Raw genomic sequence first — 18904 nt, forward strand, 5'->3', positions numbered from 1 at the left:
CAGAAAAGAAAGCTAAGAAGGGTCTAGCAGTAGAAGGTACATTACAGATCATTAGTTCCCTCAGATCGTCAAAATGATGCGGAGAAGAGCAAAGGAGGAAAACTGCTAAAAAAAAAAAAGGGAGCACATAAGCAATTTGTCAAGGAGAAAGACTGTAGCGAGATAGGCAGAGCTGCAAAGATACTGATAATGTCTACCTATACTCTATATTTATACTGTAGTATTGTTTTTTTAGGTGCTTTTGTATTCCTTCAAATGTGTCAACTTCCAGTTTTCTTCATGGAATTGAGGCTTTTAGAACACAAACAGATACTGGGAGATGTTTTGGTGGTGTATAGGTTATACAGTATCTGTCCCAATATTTGTTGTAAAGTTGACACGTTTGAAAGAATATAAAAACGCACCTAAAAATATAATACTTCAGTATAAATGATAATAGTTGAACTGTTGCTTAGCATGCTAAATGTTAGCAACACAACTCACACATTAGCAAAAAGCATGTTGTCATACATGATACAACTTAATCTACAACTCTATAAGACAGCAACTAAGGTTAAGTTGTATAATGTAAAGTAAGTCAGTTAGCTTTTTTTGCTAACGTATGAGTTGTGCTACATATGTTAGCACTCTGCATTTGAGAGTATTACGTAAACAGCAGTCGAACTATTGCAATTTGTACTGTAGTATTATTATAGATTAGATTACAGGGCTCATAACTTTAGAAATCACATGCTTAATCTGAAATAAAGCAGCTTGATGTACTTAAAGCATAACATCCAAAAGCATGCTGGCATGACGTTTGCATGTAAGACTGTATGGATAATTGAGTTAATGAAAACAGGTGGGTTTCAAAAAGCTCTGGCCCATCTAATTGGGGCCAACACAAAGATAAAATCCAAGCATGTGGCGCTAATGCTTCCAGTGTGATACTGAACAAAACATGATATTTGACAGGACAAATAGCCTGAATTGAGACAGCCATTGCTCGTCAGCTATAAAGCCCTTCAGTTAAAGGGGAAAATGCCCGTGTTTACCTTAAGTGGCTGAAATGGCTGGGTGTGTTACGTGACATGCTGTCACAATGATGTATAACAGACAGATATACAAGAGGAATGAAATAACCCAAATCTCTTTAAACTGCCCAACAAAATAGACAGTTTTCAGTGTTCACCTGTCAGGTGAGATAGAATTATACCTGACAGCTCTGTCTCTGAGTCATGCAACTGTGGAAATCTGTGACAATGCAACAACCGGACTGAATGGATCATGTTTTGATTCCAGCACAGATCCAGATTCATATATGCTTTTTTGACCCACAATTTTTTCTTTTTTGCTTTTTTTGATCATTCGTTTGAACCAGAACCATTTGATTCATATCAAATGCATTGTGTGAAACAATCATTCAAAGGTCTGATAAAAAAATACAGTAAAAACAATGATATTGTGGAATATTACAACAATAATAATTATAATAAAACTGTATTCAATTTCAAAATATTTGTCAAATGTAATATTCCTGTTATGGCATATGGCCATTACTCCAGTGAGAGCAGAATATATGCAAAACTGTATCTGACCAATGGGTGAGAAAAGCATACATTGAGAAAGCTGGGGTAGTTGTTCTCTTTGGCATTTTGTAGCTTTTGTAATGCTCTTATGGACCGTGTAAAATGGTACTAATGGGACTGTGTAGACAGACCTTCCACATCTGGAACATTCTGTTGTCCTGCATGCATGTAAAGAGTTTTCTTTTGTTTATTTAATGCTTTTCATTTACATACTTCTGTTAATTTCAAGAAGCCTGTAAGCGTGGAAACATTCGTTTTGTAAAAAATTATTTTTCAACCATTCCCAGAGTGCAAAAACAAAAGCATTAAATGAAAAATGTGAACACGGTCCTTGTATCCAATTGAGTATGTTTCTAAATATAAAGTTAGAGTACTCTTCTATCAGAAATTTGCATGCCTGAGTATTGTTACATACTCCAGTCAACCATCTATCACCCAAGACTATGTATTTTTTCAATGCAGCTGTAGAAACCTGTAGAAATCCACCAAGGTGTTGAGAGAGAAAAAAATAAATAATAAAAAAACACTGACTGCACAATGGAGTCAGTCAATCTTCTGCACACAACTGGTACTTGGTAGGCTATGTTGCTTACAATGAAGAAGCATGGTGAACACTGGCTTTTAAATTAATTTGCTATTTTACTCGTTTATTTAAAAAAAAAACTAAATATAGGAGCTGAATACACCCACACATTGAACATTAACACTAAAAATGTATGTTCATTTAAATGTAGAACTTAAATCTTTTGACTAAAACAATAAATGAATAAAAACCACTTGTGTACTACTGGCATTTCTCCCTATGATAGAGTATAACAACATGTTTAAGTGTAATTGTCATGTACTATTAAAGTGAACATCTCAAGATAACATGGGCGTGGTTTGTGAACCTTGTTACCATCCTGTTAAAATAACACTAAATATGTGAAGATATTGAGGAAACTGCACACACAAATTTATTAAGAACATTAAAATTGTACCAAGTGTATTTTCTTTGCAGCTTCATAGTTTGCATGTGACGAATCTGCTGGATTGTGAAGTAAAATATCTCAAGAGCATGCTATAGATCATCCCTAGTTGATCTTTAACACTGGCACGTTCACTGACTCCAGAGGGTTTAAACACTATAGTAATACTAATACATGCTAGAAGTCGGTTAAAAAGTTGAGTTGAACCACATCAGATGTGTTCTTTATCAATGTTCAATCTTTCTTTACAGAAACTTTTAAAGGAAATAATTTACATTGGAAACACACAAGACCAGCTTTCAGACAGTTCAGAAGAGGAAAAAATTGTTCCAGAAAAAGGCTGAACAATCAAACCATGCAATACAAAATATAAAATGCATCAACTATCTCCAGCTAGTTCCAAGACTTTTGGCCACAGCTGTGTATGCAATTTCAGGGATGGCTCTCAACCCTCAGGTGGTATAATCTGTCATACACTGCATGAGCTGTTTTCTTTGAACAAGTCGTGATGCCTTTGTTAATAAGTGGACTCGATCTACACATGAAGCAATTTTATTCAAATCAGCCCAACTGATTAGTCCCCTCTAGTGCACCTGCGGGCTGTTTTATAATGTAGTAATGTATAAAAACGCCAAGAGAGAGGATGCTCCCTTTCTTCCTGCAACAGTTCAAAGGAGCTATTGTTTAAGGGAAGACACCTGTTACTACTCAATAGGGGGGAAAGATGCATGCTTTTGATTAGATTTAAATGTATATTATTACAAATAACAGTGTTTATTCTTTTCTTTATGCAAATCAAGTATGTTAAGAGTGATTTTTGACGTGGTAAACATGTTATCTTGTTTACGCATGCTGTTTAAGGTTATAGAAAAACACCTATGAGGTGTTCACCTGCGCACCTGAACACAAACACCACAACAACCATGGCTCATTTTCTCAATGGCCTCCAGCAAGCTCTCATCTACAACTATTATCTCCAAAAAAAGAGACAAGAAATCCCAACCCGATGCATTTTTCCGAAGGAACACAAACTCTGAGAGATGCATTTGCTTCCACATGTTCTCACTGATGCACAAAAAATTCTGTTTCTGCATTTAATACGGGCTGAATTGCCATTTTATATCCATCTAGTTCCACTAAAAACGATAGTCTCTTATGCTTAATAAGGCTGCATTTATATGATGAAAAATACTTAAATATTGTGAAAATCATTGCAATTTTAAAATAAAATGGCTCCTTTCGGTTTAAATAAATATATATTTTAAATAAATGTTTGAAATGTAATTTGAAACTTGGCTCCAACTGCATGCCACAAAAGCTTATTTGCCTTCTACTTTCTTTGCCCTAGATCTGTTGAGATCGGTTTGAACGCCTGGAACATAAACAAACACGCAGAGAACTTGTGACCAACAAAATACATCCACATCATCATCATCTAGAATTTCAAGAACGCAAGCTGACTGAGAGAATGACCCACAGAGAAACAAGGGCAGCAAAGGGTCCTAAAATAAGTGTGGAATACCCCATTACTCTCTTCTCTGAAGCCTACTAGTGTTAAAAGAATCGCAGCCTCTAAAAGTCCCTCTCGTCATCGTGTCAAATCCAAAGAGTTTTTCTCTTACCATCTGCCTCAATGAGGAGAGAGATAAAAGCCTATTGACTAGCGTGAGCTGCGGTTAATGCAAATTGCTGCTCGCTATCAATGTATTATTTATATAGTGCGCCGGAGACGTTTTCCACTGAACTGGGAGCTTGGCTTACAGGAGATTAGTTATGCTATCACATTCATTTAGCAGGGAGTAATTGCTTAACTGCAGGGGAATTAACACGTGTTACACTTCCACTGTAGCTACATGCTGTTTATATGGGTGACAGACATATTAGGGTTATCAATATTAAAAGATAAACAAGCGCTAAAGGTGCCGGGGAAAAACGTTCCATCGGAAAAGATCTGGCAGCCTACAAACCGCTAACCAAATCTCAAAAGCATTCATGACCAGAGAGAATTTGAATAACAAATGAGACAAAATGGTATAATCTGAGGCCTATCTATCCACGACTATACAGATGTAGCTGGTGTTTATTTTGCAAAGAATATGCAAATCTAACACCTTATGAGTAGCCTGTGAAAACCTAGTGTGGATGTTAAATATATCATATTAAACCTGCATCCACTGTCAAGATAAATCAAATTATAAAGCAAAGACAACATTTTAAAACTGTTCTGCAACTAGCAGCGCATTAAGTCTCCATAATATGCTAGTTGTTAGAAGGTTAAAAAATACATCTTTTAAAATAAAGACAAGGAAAACATGGGAAATGCTATTAAAATATTGCACTAATGCTAATAAAAAAATAAGAATTACAGTTAATTTAGCTGATGAAAGACCAAATTTCTTCACATTTAGAAGGCGCTCGCCTCTTTAAGTGAAGTTCACAATAGTATTTCCTGCCTAGAATTAACTAGCACAAACATCAAGTCAAGTTCAAACAACTTCAAAGTACACACCAATCACAACGACACCTCACAGAAAGCTTAAAACACTTCTGAAAAAAGTGTACTTTCTCTCGAACGCACTACGTTTGCTTTTGTACCCTTGTAATATGCAAATAAACAACAATCACAAGACTGGCAGCCATTTTCTGTCATCTACACGCGTACACAAACACGCATGCAGACAGGCGACAGGCTTTCATACGATCAACTCCAGAATCACTCTTACTCACTCCACGGTGGGTTAGGTAAACAGACCCGCACACACAAACACTCACAAAAAGAAGTCTTACCTTGTCATCGATGTCACTCTCGCTGTCACACTGTAAGGAGATAGGGAGAAGAAAAAGATATGAGAGAATTATTCATTCATCCTCCGACCTCATTATCGGTTCAGGTATGATTTTTATGGCTCTGCTTTTATTCCGTACTTTCGGTGACACCTTTCAACAAAAATGGAGGTGATAAAGTGATACATTTGAAAGAGGCTGCCACTGTTCAAAAGTGAGACACCATAAAATCCAACTTTTCCATTGGTTTTCAGGTGAGGGTAGAGGAGCAGCTCAATGAACGATAATAGATGGGGAAAATATTCGCATATGGACGAGATGCTGCCAAAAAAATTAATGAAAGCAACCCGCTGATCCTCAGACGAGGGATACTCATATTGACCGTTTAACCATTAACCAAAAGAAAGAATATTGAGCAATCAATAATATAGCTATTAACACTAATTTATCTTTATTAATCTGTCAGAGAATTGGAAGGTCATTTTAAGTACATCTTGACTTTTCAGGATAGGAGATGGACTAAAAATTATCTCCCAAAATTCCTGAAGATAAATTCTTAAAGGAGAGATACAAGAGGATGTGGTGATGGTCCAAGAGTCACTTTCAGCCTATCAGTCTATAGAAGCCTATAAAAATCATTCTTCATGTATTTCACAACACTGCAGCTTTAAGCATGTTTTGGGATTCTTTACCTAACCTAAGTCCCTGAGAACCTGACACCTTGACTCCAGGTAGGTTGCAGTTCTGGAAAATGGTAGAACTGGAGACTAAAGGGATCCAGATGGTTTCACACCTAATTTCTAATTCTTGGATATGACAATGTTAATGTATTTAGTCTTGAGAAGATCTGCTATGGTGCTGAATTGGTGCAGCAGTTGGTTATTGTTGTTGTAGATTATTGCTGCTGCTGCTGCTGCATAGCAAGTACAGGAACTTGCTACTGTCAATACATATGTCGATACAGTGCAGTGAGTATTTAAGACACAATGCTGCTGATGCACAAATAGCATGTATAACAACACATATACTGTAGAAAATCTGTACAGGTGGAGCTGGGGAAGATGGAGGGTTTCAGACGAAGTCTGAAAGCTCACTGCAAATTTTTGTGAATTTTTGTGAATGCCAACCAGCCATCCATTTAAATGTAAAGCTGCAAGCTCATTGGCTGAGTATGCAACTTGAACCAATCAGCTTGGGTCAAGTAATTTAACGCTGTGAATATCATCACTTTGCATCAAGTACCCATCAGCCTGTGCCATCTAGAGTTTCATGACAGAAGTTGGCATTTATTAAGAGGCTTGGAAGAGGATTTATGAAGGACTTGAACTAATTTACAAGAGACAACGGAGCACAGAAAATGGTCACCAGTACAAACTTTTTAAACACAAAAAAAAAGAAAGAATTCTAATTAGGATACACTGTCTCCCTCTCTACATGTTACAAAACTCCCTCAACAACACTTAGCAGGCGCTGGGGTACTGTATTCCTCCATAAATTTTTCATGCCAAGCCATTATTGTACTCTCTTGCGCTTCTAGCATTTCATTTGAACGAGTGGTGGAGGACATTTCGGGTCTCGTAGCATAAATGGACTGCAATTATGCATATGCAAATGAGCAATTACAGTCCATTTGCACTTAAAAGACTGGTCACAACCACTCACTTTTGTTTCCTTAATGGGGATCTGAAGTTAGCTTTTTTTTCTCCTGAGAATGAGAATTTCCATTCAAACTTGTCCATGTCTTCACTTAAAATATAACTGTTTGTTTACATCAGCGTTTGCATGTATAAATTATTGAAAGATATTCACGAGTGTACAGCCTACAGTTGAACAAGTCTCCAAGACTTTTCAACTAATTGGTCAACTACCCATTGCAAACTAATTCAGGGCTGTGGGTGATAGAAGTACGGTTCAATCAGTGTGTCATACTGTTAAGCAGGGCAAACATACAATTGTACAAAAATGCACATTTACATAAATATCCAGAGGACAAAACAGATGTCCGCTCGATACCAACGTACTTAAAAGTACAAGAATATCAAAAAGATGAAAGGTATGCACACATTAGCAAAATATAGATGTAATTTCGTGAGCAAATATTTCCAATGTCTCCACGCAAGAAACAAGTCACTTTCAAATCAAGCAGATTTCCGTTGGTCATCATGACAAATGTTCGTGACCAACTTGAATCCAATGCAAAATCTGTGAGTGAAAATCTGTCATCCTCACAAAAAAATGATCATGATCACGTGTATTGTTTTTTGAATTTATAATAAAAATATAAATAGTAGTATTTTACAATAAGTTTCCATTTGTTAGCATTAGCTGAGTAAACTTCACATGATTTAAACTACTTATAAAAATCTATAATCTTAGTTAAAATAAAGTCAATATTTAATAATACATTATTAAAATCAAAAGTTGCATTTGTTAATATTATTCAGTGGACCTGGACAATGGAAATTATAATTTTTATTAACTAATGTTAACAAAGACTAATAAATACCAGATGTATTGCTCATTTTTAATGCAATGCATTAATTAATGAGGCCTTATTGTAAAGTGTTACCAAATAAAAATAAAAAAGTAAAAAGGTCTCAAATTTATCTAAATAAATAAAAGACTGGGATGACAGAGAAGGGGTAAAGAACATCTCTGTCTTCAAATTTTCATGCCCATTATAATCTCCTTTAAATATGTTATAAACAATAAAACCATCAAGAGAACAGAAAAATGTGTATCAGTTTCCACTAATAACAACGAGTCCTGCTCAAACCAGCAAACTCACAAGCAGATTTCTTCTGGCTCAATTAAAGCCTTTGTGTATGCAGAGGCTACGCTTAACCATACAACCTCCTACACAGGGTTTCACCGCACACTTTCCTTTAGCAAGCATGAAAATAAAGATTAGACAAAAACTGCAGCCAGGGACAGGAAGACTCTCAGAGCGGCCTTAAATTCAAAAGCCTGCATTCATTCAGCACAGTTCTACAGCGTGCCTTTGTGTGTATTGATGTTTCATGTACATTTGTGTGAGACTATGCTGTGGATTAGAGGGATCCATTCATCGACTCTCTGTCCTTTGCAGCACTGGCTAAACAAATCCTAATTGCTCAGCTCTACTTGTCACAAGTCATCCACTGCAGGTTCAAGGCATTAGCACAATAACAGTGGCGATGTGGATATCAAACAGTTCAAAGCAAACAGATCTGTCAGTGATTCAAACAAGTGGTTACATTTCTCTGCTCTAGTAAGTAACAAAAGCTGTGTTTGACTGTATTCAGCATAACAGCATTTGTGGCTAACATTCAACCCTGAATGTAATGTCTGCTAGGCTGCAAGATATACGATTATTTGCATTTGTGCATGCGAGTATGTGGGTGTGAATATGTATGCACTTTGAAAGCACAGGACTTGGACACACCTACATCCTGTGTGGCAAAAACAGGCCCAACTGAACCCAAAAGAGGGCAAGAACAGACAAAGGTAGACTTGAGCAGAGAGCAACAAGAGACAAACAGGAAGACCCGGAGCAAATTCATTCAGAATAGACTGCAAACATAATTCTGAGAAACAAAACAATATCTGGAGTAAGAAAGGCACACAGCCTTTGCTGTACCATGGTGCTCTGGATATGACATTAAATATCCAGTTTTGGATATAACCTTTAATTAAGTTATATATATATGTAATTATATAAACACATGAACAAGTACGTACAATATATACAAACGCACAAACATATGCTAAGAACATTAATTAATAATATATATAAAATAAATTCATACATAAAAAAATAAATGTATAGAAATTCATACATAAAAAAAAAGTGTTTGTGTGTGTGTGTACACACTAATATAATATAATAGAACACTAATATACGCTACATAAATAACAGATACTATTTAATATCACTATTATTAGTGCACAGTGTGTTTGCATGTGTGTGGAATAATATTTTATAATTATTTTATTTTATTTTATTTTACACACCCACAGCCAACATATATACTTACTTGACTGACATCATTTATATTTGATACATCATACAACAATATACCATCATGCAGAATTACCACAATATTAAATTAAAGTAGCATTGTGTGTGTGTGTGTTTTTTTTTTTTTTTTAATACCCTGCAATACTGTGTTAATGGCATACATTAGTTTAAGCACTCCAATATTATATATGAAAGTACCCTTGTTGCAACTAAAGCTAAAGTGCACAAAGCTTAAATCTGTGAATATGACATACCTGTGGAGAGACTGTGAAAACAGCAAAGAGAGCAGTGCCACAAACAGAAATTAAATACTGCAATAAACACAACAGACAGTGGCAGAGTAGAAAAACATTTGAGATGGACACAGTGAGTGATATAATAAAATGTTGTGTTATGTTTACATTGGACATTACAGCTTCTCCTGTCATCTCCCCTAAAGATGGTTTTGACATTTAAACAGCTTTCTTCACATTTGGTGAGCGTGCTTTATTTACAGACTCCCTCATGTACGCTGCGGCACGTCCGCATGTGTGTGCGTGTGATTTATTCACAGCGAGTCTCACTCTGGACCCTGTGGCTTCGGTTTTGGCCTGCCGACGGGCTTATATATTTCAGCTGAAATGGGAATGGGAGGAGAGGGGGGGAACTGTCTAATATTTCAGAACATTTTCCTGGCAGCATTTTAATAGACACGCACACCAAGGGGGGAAGACAATAAGCGTTGCGCATCCCGGAGCACATTAAAACCGACTGCCCAAATCAATAACACAGTTGCACCTGTCACATGCTGAGGAGATTGGGAATGAATTGGCCTTGGAGGGGGAGTGAGAAACTAGCCTGATGACAGCCATGCTGGCTCAACATCAGCGTCTGCCTGGGGACGTCTGGATGAATACTGATTCCAGCAGTACAGGATGCCAGAGAGACCAAAAAATATGCAAAACCAGATCTCAGCACCTTCCGTGAATACATTTCGCTCTCAGCGCCATGGCAACAGAACAACCGTGACATCATCGGGGGCTGTCAGCACGTGCAATAATAATGAGGCCTGTCTGCTGCTAATCTGACACAACAATGATCATAATCTTGTGATCTGTATTATGGAGAAAAGAACATTGATGTTAACATATAGACACTGGAAAATACTTCAAGTTTAGTGAAAGCTTTCATAAAAATATAAATCATACTAAAATAACAGGTAAAATTCAATAACAGATTCAGTTGAATTGATGCCCAAATGTTTCTAAATGGCTGTACGGAAAAATAATTACAATCACATTGGAGACATAAACAACATATTAGTTCTAAACTACATTTATATTTATGCATGTACTGTATCAGGCACTTTTATGCAAAACGACTTACAATAGAAACAAATCAAAAAGTGTGACTAACTAAAACAATGCATTTGACTACAGAAATACAAATATATGATGACTAATGAGTCACTAAATCCGTTTTACTTTGTCAGAACGAACCAAGTTGCTCAAGGTCGACTGTCAATCAATCAAGGTTCAAGTTCAGCTGTTCCTTCATATAATCACTTCCTCCTGGAAGGTCAAACTGAGGTGAATGTCAAAGATCAATTCTAGGCTTTCGGATGTACACTTAGCACAAGCAATCCATTGTAGCAGTGAGTGAGTCTGTGAATACAACACTACAGACTTTAAATAATTCAGTACAAGGCTGTATCTGTTAGCGTTCACTTTAGGCGACTCTCCCTCTCTGTGGCCCAGAGGGAAACTTGAGTCACTACAGATAGTCTCAAGGGACTGAGCGCGGATCGTAGTAGTGTAACTCCAACTAGCATGACAAACAACAATAGGATGATGCTCACAGGCATCAATTACATTACTTTGCCAAGAATGATTTTGTCCAAACCACCTTATTAAACAGTTTGCGATCCAATACTCTATTACAGACCGGATCTAATGATCAAAAGAATATACAATGTATACAATGTAAGGTTTGTTAACATTAATGTAAACTATAAATGAACCCGTTCTACTGCTTTTATTAATCTTAATGTTAATTTTTACATTTACTAGAACAAACCAAGTCACATCTTTTAACATTAGTTGCCTGTAAACATATTGTTCATATTCATAGTTCTTAGTTTATATAAACTAATGCTGTAATGAATGTTAACAAATGAAACTTTATTATGTGTTAACGAATATTAGAGTGTAACCTAATTAATATTCATGAGCTTTGACTTCACCAGCACATTCAAATCTGTCCTTCCCTCCAAAAATTGTTTGGTTGCCACTCGATCTCCCCACCACTCTTAATACGAAGTGAAGCCCATGCCAATTTTAAATATCTTACCCTAATCGAGGGAAGGGCAAACAATTCCTGGAGTCCCTCTTACACAAAAGCATGTTGAAAAAAAAAAAAGGCTGCTTACAATGGCAAAGGAAAGAAAATAATCAAACAGTTTTTGTCTAAAAATATATCAACATCCCGACTCAAGGTCAACAAAGAGCTTTCACAGAACTATGCCAGCATAATATTTCAGTCATGTTGTTTGAGCGCCAACCTTCAGAGATGAGAAGACACCAGCACTCCTCGACCCCTGCATAAATGATGGATCAAAACCAGACGCCCACACTTTGATTTGATCAAGGCATCAAATTCATGCTGCAGTTTGAAATGTGACTTTGCCTTTGGGCATTACGGGAAATGACTGGACCAAAGAGAGGATGGATTAAGAACTATTGATCTGATCAGGAGGCAGAAGGTAGAAATAGAGAGAGAGAGTGATAATGATGAATATAGGACAAGAAGAGCGTGGCTTGATGTGGGAGGGATGCAGAGAGAGGAGAGAGGCGGTACAAAAAAAGACTTCAGAGTTGGCAGTCTGTTAAAGGGTCACAGACGACAGATTAAAACTTTGTTTATGTAAGGAAAAATTGAAATAATAATAACTTAATAGTTAAACATAACTTAACTATTTAAGCACAACCTAACTAAATGCAATGAACTGGAACATTTCCAAGCCACACAGCCAGACAATCTGTAAACAGGTGGTAAAGAAGTCAATTGCAGTGATTGGCTATTTACTGAATAAGGAAACTTAAAAAAACTATCAATATGTGTAAACAGACATTTGCTATAATCGGATTGTGAGATCAATTACTGTATAATCGAGTGCAAAACCATTTAGTATAAGAACAAGACAGAATATACAAATAGTTGACAAAAAACTATAATATTTGTAATACTACAGTATGTGATGCTGAGAACTAAAACTATAGAACATAAATACACGCAAACCAGCAAAGGGTTGCATCACTGCCTCCACTTACTGTATGTTCTTAATAAATGTTACTACTCTTTTTGTGCATGGTTGTGGCAACAAACGATTCAAGGATAAAATGTTATTTCCTATTGCTTCACTCAAGTAAGTCACATTACAGATGTTAAATGCATTTTGAATGCCATTTCATGCTGTCTTCGAGCTATCTGCTAAACACTGGATCATTTGGTTGTAATCAGTGACTAACATCTGTAACTGAGCCAAACGGTGCCTCTGTGGCTCTCAGCTGCCGGCCCATGAGAACATTCGAGACGTCTTACAGCATTTGGCGATATGCAATGTGACAGGGAATCTCAAAGGAGAGTTAGGGAGTATTTCCAGCACTTAGGGCCTATTTACACTTAGTCACTTCATGCGTCATGATCGATCATCTGCTATCTGTTTGGATATATGTGCATCCCACTCACACTTGGCAACATGAACGTGTTTCTGAAAAACAGATATACTACTCCTTCAAAATTTAATGTACTATTTCTGCCATTTGTAAATACAATGAACCTAAGTTCCATGATGACGCTAACACCAGATAAGAGTCATTTTCTGTTGAGTAAAACAAACAAACAAATGCTACAGTAAAACCAGTTAATTGGTTAACTGTAATTTAAATGACCATATACAGTACAGTGACTATAAATAGGGGATTATGTACATCCAGACAGTTGTTATCTCAGAATAAACCCCAACAGGCTGATCAGCCTTAAGGGGTTTATTCTGAGATAACAACTGGCTGGATGTACTTTATCCCACTTATTACACGGCTACCTGCCACATAAGTAAATAATTAGATGCAAAATATTGATTTGAAAACTTCCTTAGAGACAGCAGTTGCGAGCAAGCGGCAAGTTCAAACTAGACAGAGATTTAAGGGTAACGGTGCAGTCAAACCACTTATTACACATTTCATCACAAATGTATGCATTTAGCAGACGCTTTTATCCAAAGCGACTTACAGTGCATTCAGGCTATCAATTTTTACCTATCATGGTTTCCCGGGGAATCGAACCCCCAACCTTGCGCTTGATAAAGCAGTGATCTACCACTTGAGCTACAGGAACACTGAAGTAAAGGCATTGAAGTAAAAAGTCTGAAATAGTTATCAACTCCAATAATCAGTTTTATTTAAATCTTCGAAAAAAAATAAAATAATACTATGCACATTGTAAAGTTAAACAATTTTGGTATTACTTTGTAAATTGTATTATTTTGGATATATGTTATGAAGTATACAGATTGTTAACTTAATATGCTCATGTTTCTTTGTAATTGTTTGAGAAATTTACCAGCAATTTCGGAGTAAGAAATGGCTTCTTCCAGTGTATATCAGCAGCAAACCAAGCTGGAGATGAACAGGAGCATGTAGCGCACACACACTCGCATACAAACACAGTGCACTAGGCCGTAGGAATTTAAGTGAGGGTGCTGAAGAAATTAGGCAGGGAAGGAAGGAAATGGGATGTTGACTTTAACTGGCCTCCAGGGCAGTAAAGAGCCTCTCCCTCTGCAGCCTGAATGTGTGTGTGTCTGACAGTTTGATGGAGTGAGTGGAGGTCTCCCCATGGCCTGCGTGTAGTGCACCACAGAACAGATTGAGCCTACGGGCATTTCTCTCGTCTTCAATCTCTCTCTCTATATCTCTGCTCGTTCTCTCTCTTCTGTGTCCTTGTGTGGGCTGCAAAACACTGAGAATAAAGTGAGGATGGATGGATCAGAGACTAGACCGAGCGGGAGAAAGAAGACTCAGCAGTCGAGTCGTTGGCCCGCTCTGTTCCGTCACTGTGGTGTGTGTGTATGTGCATGTATCAGTTCCTAGGAGGCCAGAGCTCTGATTTCTGGGGGCAATCAGTCGTTGTCATTCAACCATAGGACTCCTCACAACGGGTGACAGAGACTGAAGGGGGATGGCTTTCTCTGTCTTTTAATTTACATTTTTCCATTTAGTGTGCTTCATCGGTTTGGCAAAAACACAATTGAGCACATTTGTATTGCCAATAAAAAAAAAAAAAATGTTGAAATAGAGTAACAGAGACAAATGAAATAAAGTTGAAATGAAAATTCTGAATAAAATTGTTGAATGAAATATTATGAAATAAAAATATTGAATAAAATAGAAAAGCACACTGAATTAACTGTGCATTTTTTTTTTTTTTTAGAAAAACTGAAATAGTACTTTCTTGTAAAATGTGCTCCGATTATTTTAATATTATTTTACATTAACTTTTATACTTTATTAACAGTGTAAGAGGCTATATGCAGTGCACTTGGACATTTGGATTTTTCTGTTAGATAGAAATCAATGCATAAAATGTGTAAAAATCATCCAAGACAGACTAAAAAAAAAAAATAAATAAAAAAAATAAAAAAAATAAACATATATATATATATATATATATATATATATGGTTACAAGTGTTTCAGATATAACTTGATTACATATTGGTGTCTATATACTTCATAACATATATCCAAAAAATATATACAATTATAAAATACTACCAAAACTGTCTTTTTACTACAATGTACATTTTTACGAAGTTATTGAACTTGAAAAAAAAAAAAAATCAAAAAATAGTTAACAGTGAAAACAGTGAAAAAGAAAACAAGTTGTGAAATAAAATGAAAATTCAGAATAAAATCAAATAAAAATAATAACCTAAAATAATTCCAAATAGAGAAAACTAGTGGCAAATAAAATAAAACAGAGTTGTAAATGTAAAAAAAAAAATAGTTTTTAAATAAAATTATGAATTAAATAAAACACACAAAAAAATGGAGTAATCTAGTAACAAATAAAATAAAACAAAGCTGTGAGTGAATTAATGAATGAATTATTAAATAAATCAATATATGAAGGAATAAAAAATGGTTGAAAAAAAAAAAAAAAAAAAAAAAGAATTTAAATAAAATAAAAATCCAAATGGAGTAACCTGTGATTTCTTAAACTGTGTAGGCAGGCAGCAGACTACGTTTTGGAACTGAGATGTTGTGTTTCTATCAGACTGGATCTGGATGTCAAAGTACAAGCAAAGATCTGTATTGTGTCTGTATTTGCACAAAGTAAATCATTTTTTTGGTCTTGTTTTGTTTTTCATTGTCGTGAGCTGTCATACAGGATCTCTGTTTAGCTTCAACTGATGAAAACTTGGAGTGCAGCTTGTGAAGTGTTCTTGAAATAAAATTTTAAAAAGAGTAACAAAGAGAGAAAAAACAATAGAAAGGAAATATAAGACAGAGGAGGAGACAGGGCAAATGAGAGAGAGAGAGAGAGAGAGAGAGAGAGAGAGAGAGAGAGAGCACGTCCTCAGGCGTTGAATAATTTAGAGAAGCAAGGGAGGACAAAACAAAAGAGCAAGAGAAAAATACTGCCATTTTGACCTAGTGCAATGTCTACAGCAGAAATATCACAGACATGCTCTCTAACTCTCTCTATGTGTGTGTGTGCAGAAGACATCTCTAGCAGCCATATTCAACAGCTCTCTCTCCTCTGAAGAACAAGACAACGCAGTTCTGCTCAGCCATCCTGTATTCTTTCACCTGTGCTCTCTAGTTTTCTTCCTTCTAATTTCCTCTTTTTAGCAGTAACTCTAGAGCACCATTACTCTCAAACAAGGTGGATGAGCATGGGGCTGGATCTCAGTAGCAAAAAAATGAAGACCTGACTCTTGTCCACCAAAGGAGCACATTAGAATGATTTCAGGATCAAGGATCACGTGACATTAAAGAGCGGAATAACAGTTGGAGTCATTTTATTTCATTTAACTAACTACATATTGTTTAATGCTGATAGATTTATTTTAATTATTGTACTGACACAAATAGAAAGACAAAGAAGCGAAGAACAAACAAGTAAATCAGTATCGGGAAAAAAATGTCAACAATTTGTGCTACTTTGACAGCTCCCTCTCCCTGGGCGTATATTAATGGTTTGTCCCTTGTTTGTAAATGTGCCAGGTTGTGTGATTGGCTGCAGGCTGTCTATTACAGCTCTCCTGAGGGGCCCGGCTCCATATGGCCGCGCATATGGCACTCAGCACCATCAATTAATGCTGCTACAACTCTGATTTTCTACCAGCGCTGTCTGTCTTCCGCCTGTCGTTTCCCCTCTTCTCTTCATCTCTCAGGGTTTGCAGTGTTTCTCTTTTTCGCCCACCTGGGAATCGAGTGTCAGGCTGATAGTCTTGAATCTTATAAATGCAAAGTTGTCTCACGTTTGAGACATGTCTCATGACGGGTGAAGCCGATTGGAGGTTGCGTTCTGATTTGAGGAGATGTAGCAGAGAGGAGATGTCAGTGCAGGAGAATGTCTTGGATTAGTGTTAAAGTTGTGTCAGAAAGCCTGGAATACCCAATTTCAGGTTTCAATCACAACATTTTGTGATCTTATTTTTGGGTATACTGCATGCAAATGATAATTTATTTTAAAGAGCCACACAGATGGGAAATCAAAAATGACCTGTATTACAGTGTATGATGTAGCTGTCCATCTGTGTAAACAATGTGCAAAGTAATTAAACCAAAAAGTACACGATTTATAAAGTTTCTGGCTTCTAAAGTAAGGAGTCGACTCTGAATCGCTGAAACGAGTCGTTATAGATTTCAAATCTTTTGCCCATCTCTATGTACGTCACTAGGAACACTTTGCATAATAATCTCCGCCTACCGTCTGGGGAGAAGCGAAGTATGATTATGAAGTTATGTGTTTGTTTTTTCCCGAGCGTCTTATCAGTATGTGTGCTGTCTGCAGCCTTCGTCTGCGCTGATCTTCATTTACAAACAGGTCATTAAAATGAAGTGTAACAAGTGCTGCTAACAGATATTCTGTGATAAAGTAATCCATATGAAAACAACGCGATGTCCGTTTTTCACGTCTCCCTTCATTATATCTAATGTGACCACGCGATGAGAGGAATAAGACATACTTCACCCCAAAAAGATGCTAATACATTGTTTACCATGAAGTTGTATGCGGAACAACCAATCAAAACTATGTCAGTTGACCAATCAGAACACAGTATGCTACTGAAAGGTGGGGTTTAAGGAAAGTGAATCTTTTGAACAGCTTCGCGCGAACCGTTTATGGATCTCTGAGAATTGAGGTAATTTTAAAATGATATTTTGACAAAATGATAATGTTTTTTAACTTTGGATGGATTTAAACCTAATTTACAGGACTTATAAACAGTGATAGGAAGCTTAGAATTTTCATCTTACTGGCTCTTTAAGTTTCTGAGTCATTAGTATCAATAAAAGTTATATAATACAAATAATTATGTAGTATACAAATTTTTAGGTGTATCAAGTGATATGCTAATTATCCAGCTCCCGATGGACAAAGTCACCTTCTTATGCCCTATTTAAAATGAAGCTGTGTATTTCAATCAAGCTCATTTGAATGTCAGAAGTTCCCAGTGTGTGCTCCAAACAGTCTCCTTTGAGACATATGGACACAGAAAAGAAGATCTGGAAATGTCGTGGGCAGCAAGTCATTCTTAAGCTCAAAGTGGAATTCTGTAGAATGTCTCCAGTTCTTCAGATTTGACTTGTTTCTGTTGTGTCTGTTTTCTAAGACGTTCCTATCGGATGCTTGCAGATGCTGTCAGATCTAGAGAGAATGCCTCCATCTCATTAAAGTCCAATGCATCTCAAACGGCACATGTGTGCATAAAGCGCATTCAAACACAAATCAGAAAAAGTTAAGCATGACTGTAATTCTGGTTTGCACTGAGAAAGTAAATCATTTGTCTTATGTATCTTATTGTAAGTAAGGATTGTCTCTATTCAAAGTAATCCCTATTCACAGACACCCAGGAAACCCAAGGCATCACTACATTAACGCATCACCCTCTTTTTGATCCCCTTCCAAAAGATTTTGTATGCCTTCCAGGTCTGTTCCTCCCTGCTCTCAAAGTCTAAGCCCAGGCTTGATTGATTGAGTCAAGCTGCTAGTTACCATGCGAACCTAGACCGTTGCCTGGGAGACTGTCACAAAGTGCTTCCTGGGATTTTCAAGGTCACTGGTTGGAGCAGGTCTTGCTGAGGGGGTGGGCTCCCCAGCTCCGAGGGCCCTGTAGGGGGCTCTTTCACAAATCCTAGAGAATACCCCCATTCAATCTTCTTTTCTGCATTGGTCACGCTTGGACTCTGCAGAGGATCCGCAACAAATTTGTTGTAATGTGCTGGCATTCCTTGATTGTTGGAATTCTCCTAACAGAAAGCCATCTTCTACATTTTGTGGCACCTAAACATCTATAGCTGCCCTAAAATGTAT

At 36.7% G+C, this 18904-nt stretch overlaps 1 protein-coding gene across 11 annotated transcripts in view; it reads right to left on the reverse strand.

Annotated features, from left to right (window-relative positions):
- fbrsl1 (fibrosin-like 1) overlaps positions 1–18904 on the reverse strand; it is a 268766-nt gene that overhangs the window by 92501 nt on the left and 157361 nt on the right. For all 11 annotated transcript variants that reach the window (XM_052596390.1, XM_052596416.1, XM_052596398.1 and 8 more), the window contains one exon: positions 5324–5353. In XM_052596390.1, the coding sequence (XP_052452350.1) occupies positions 5324–5353 (30 nt within the window). The remainder of the gene's footprint in view (positions 1–5323; positions 5354–18904) is intronic.

The sequence above is a fragment of the Carassius gibelio genome, chromosome A5 (assembly GCF_023724105.1).
Source record: "Carassius gibelio isolate Cgi1373 ecotype wild population from Czech Republic chromosome A5, carGib1.2-hapl.c, whole genome shotgun sequence".
Classification (NCBI taxonomy): Eukaryota; Metazoa; Chordata; class Actinopteri; order Cypriniformes; family Cyprinidae; genus Carassius; species Carassius gibelio.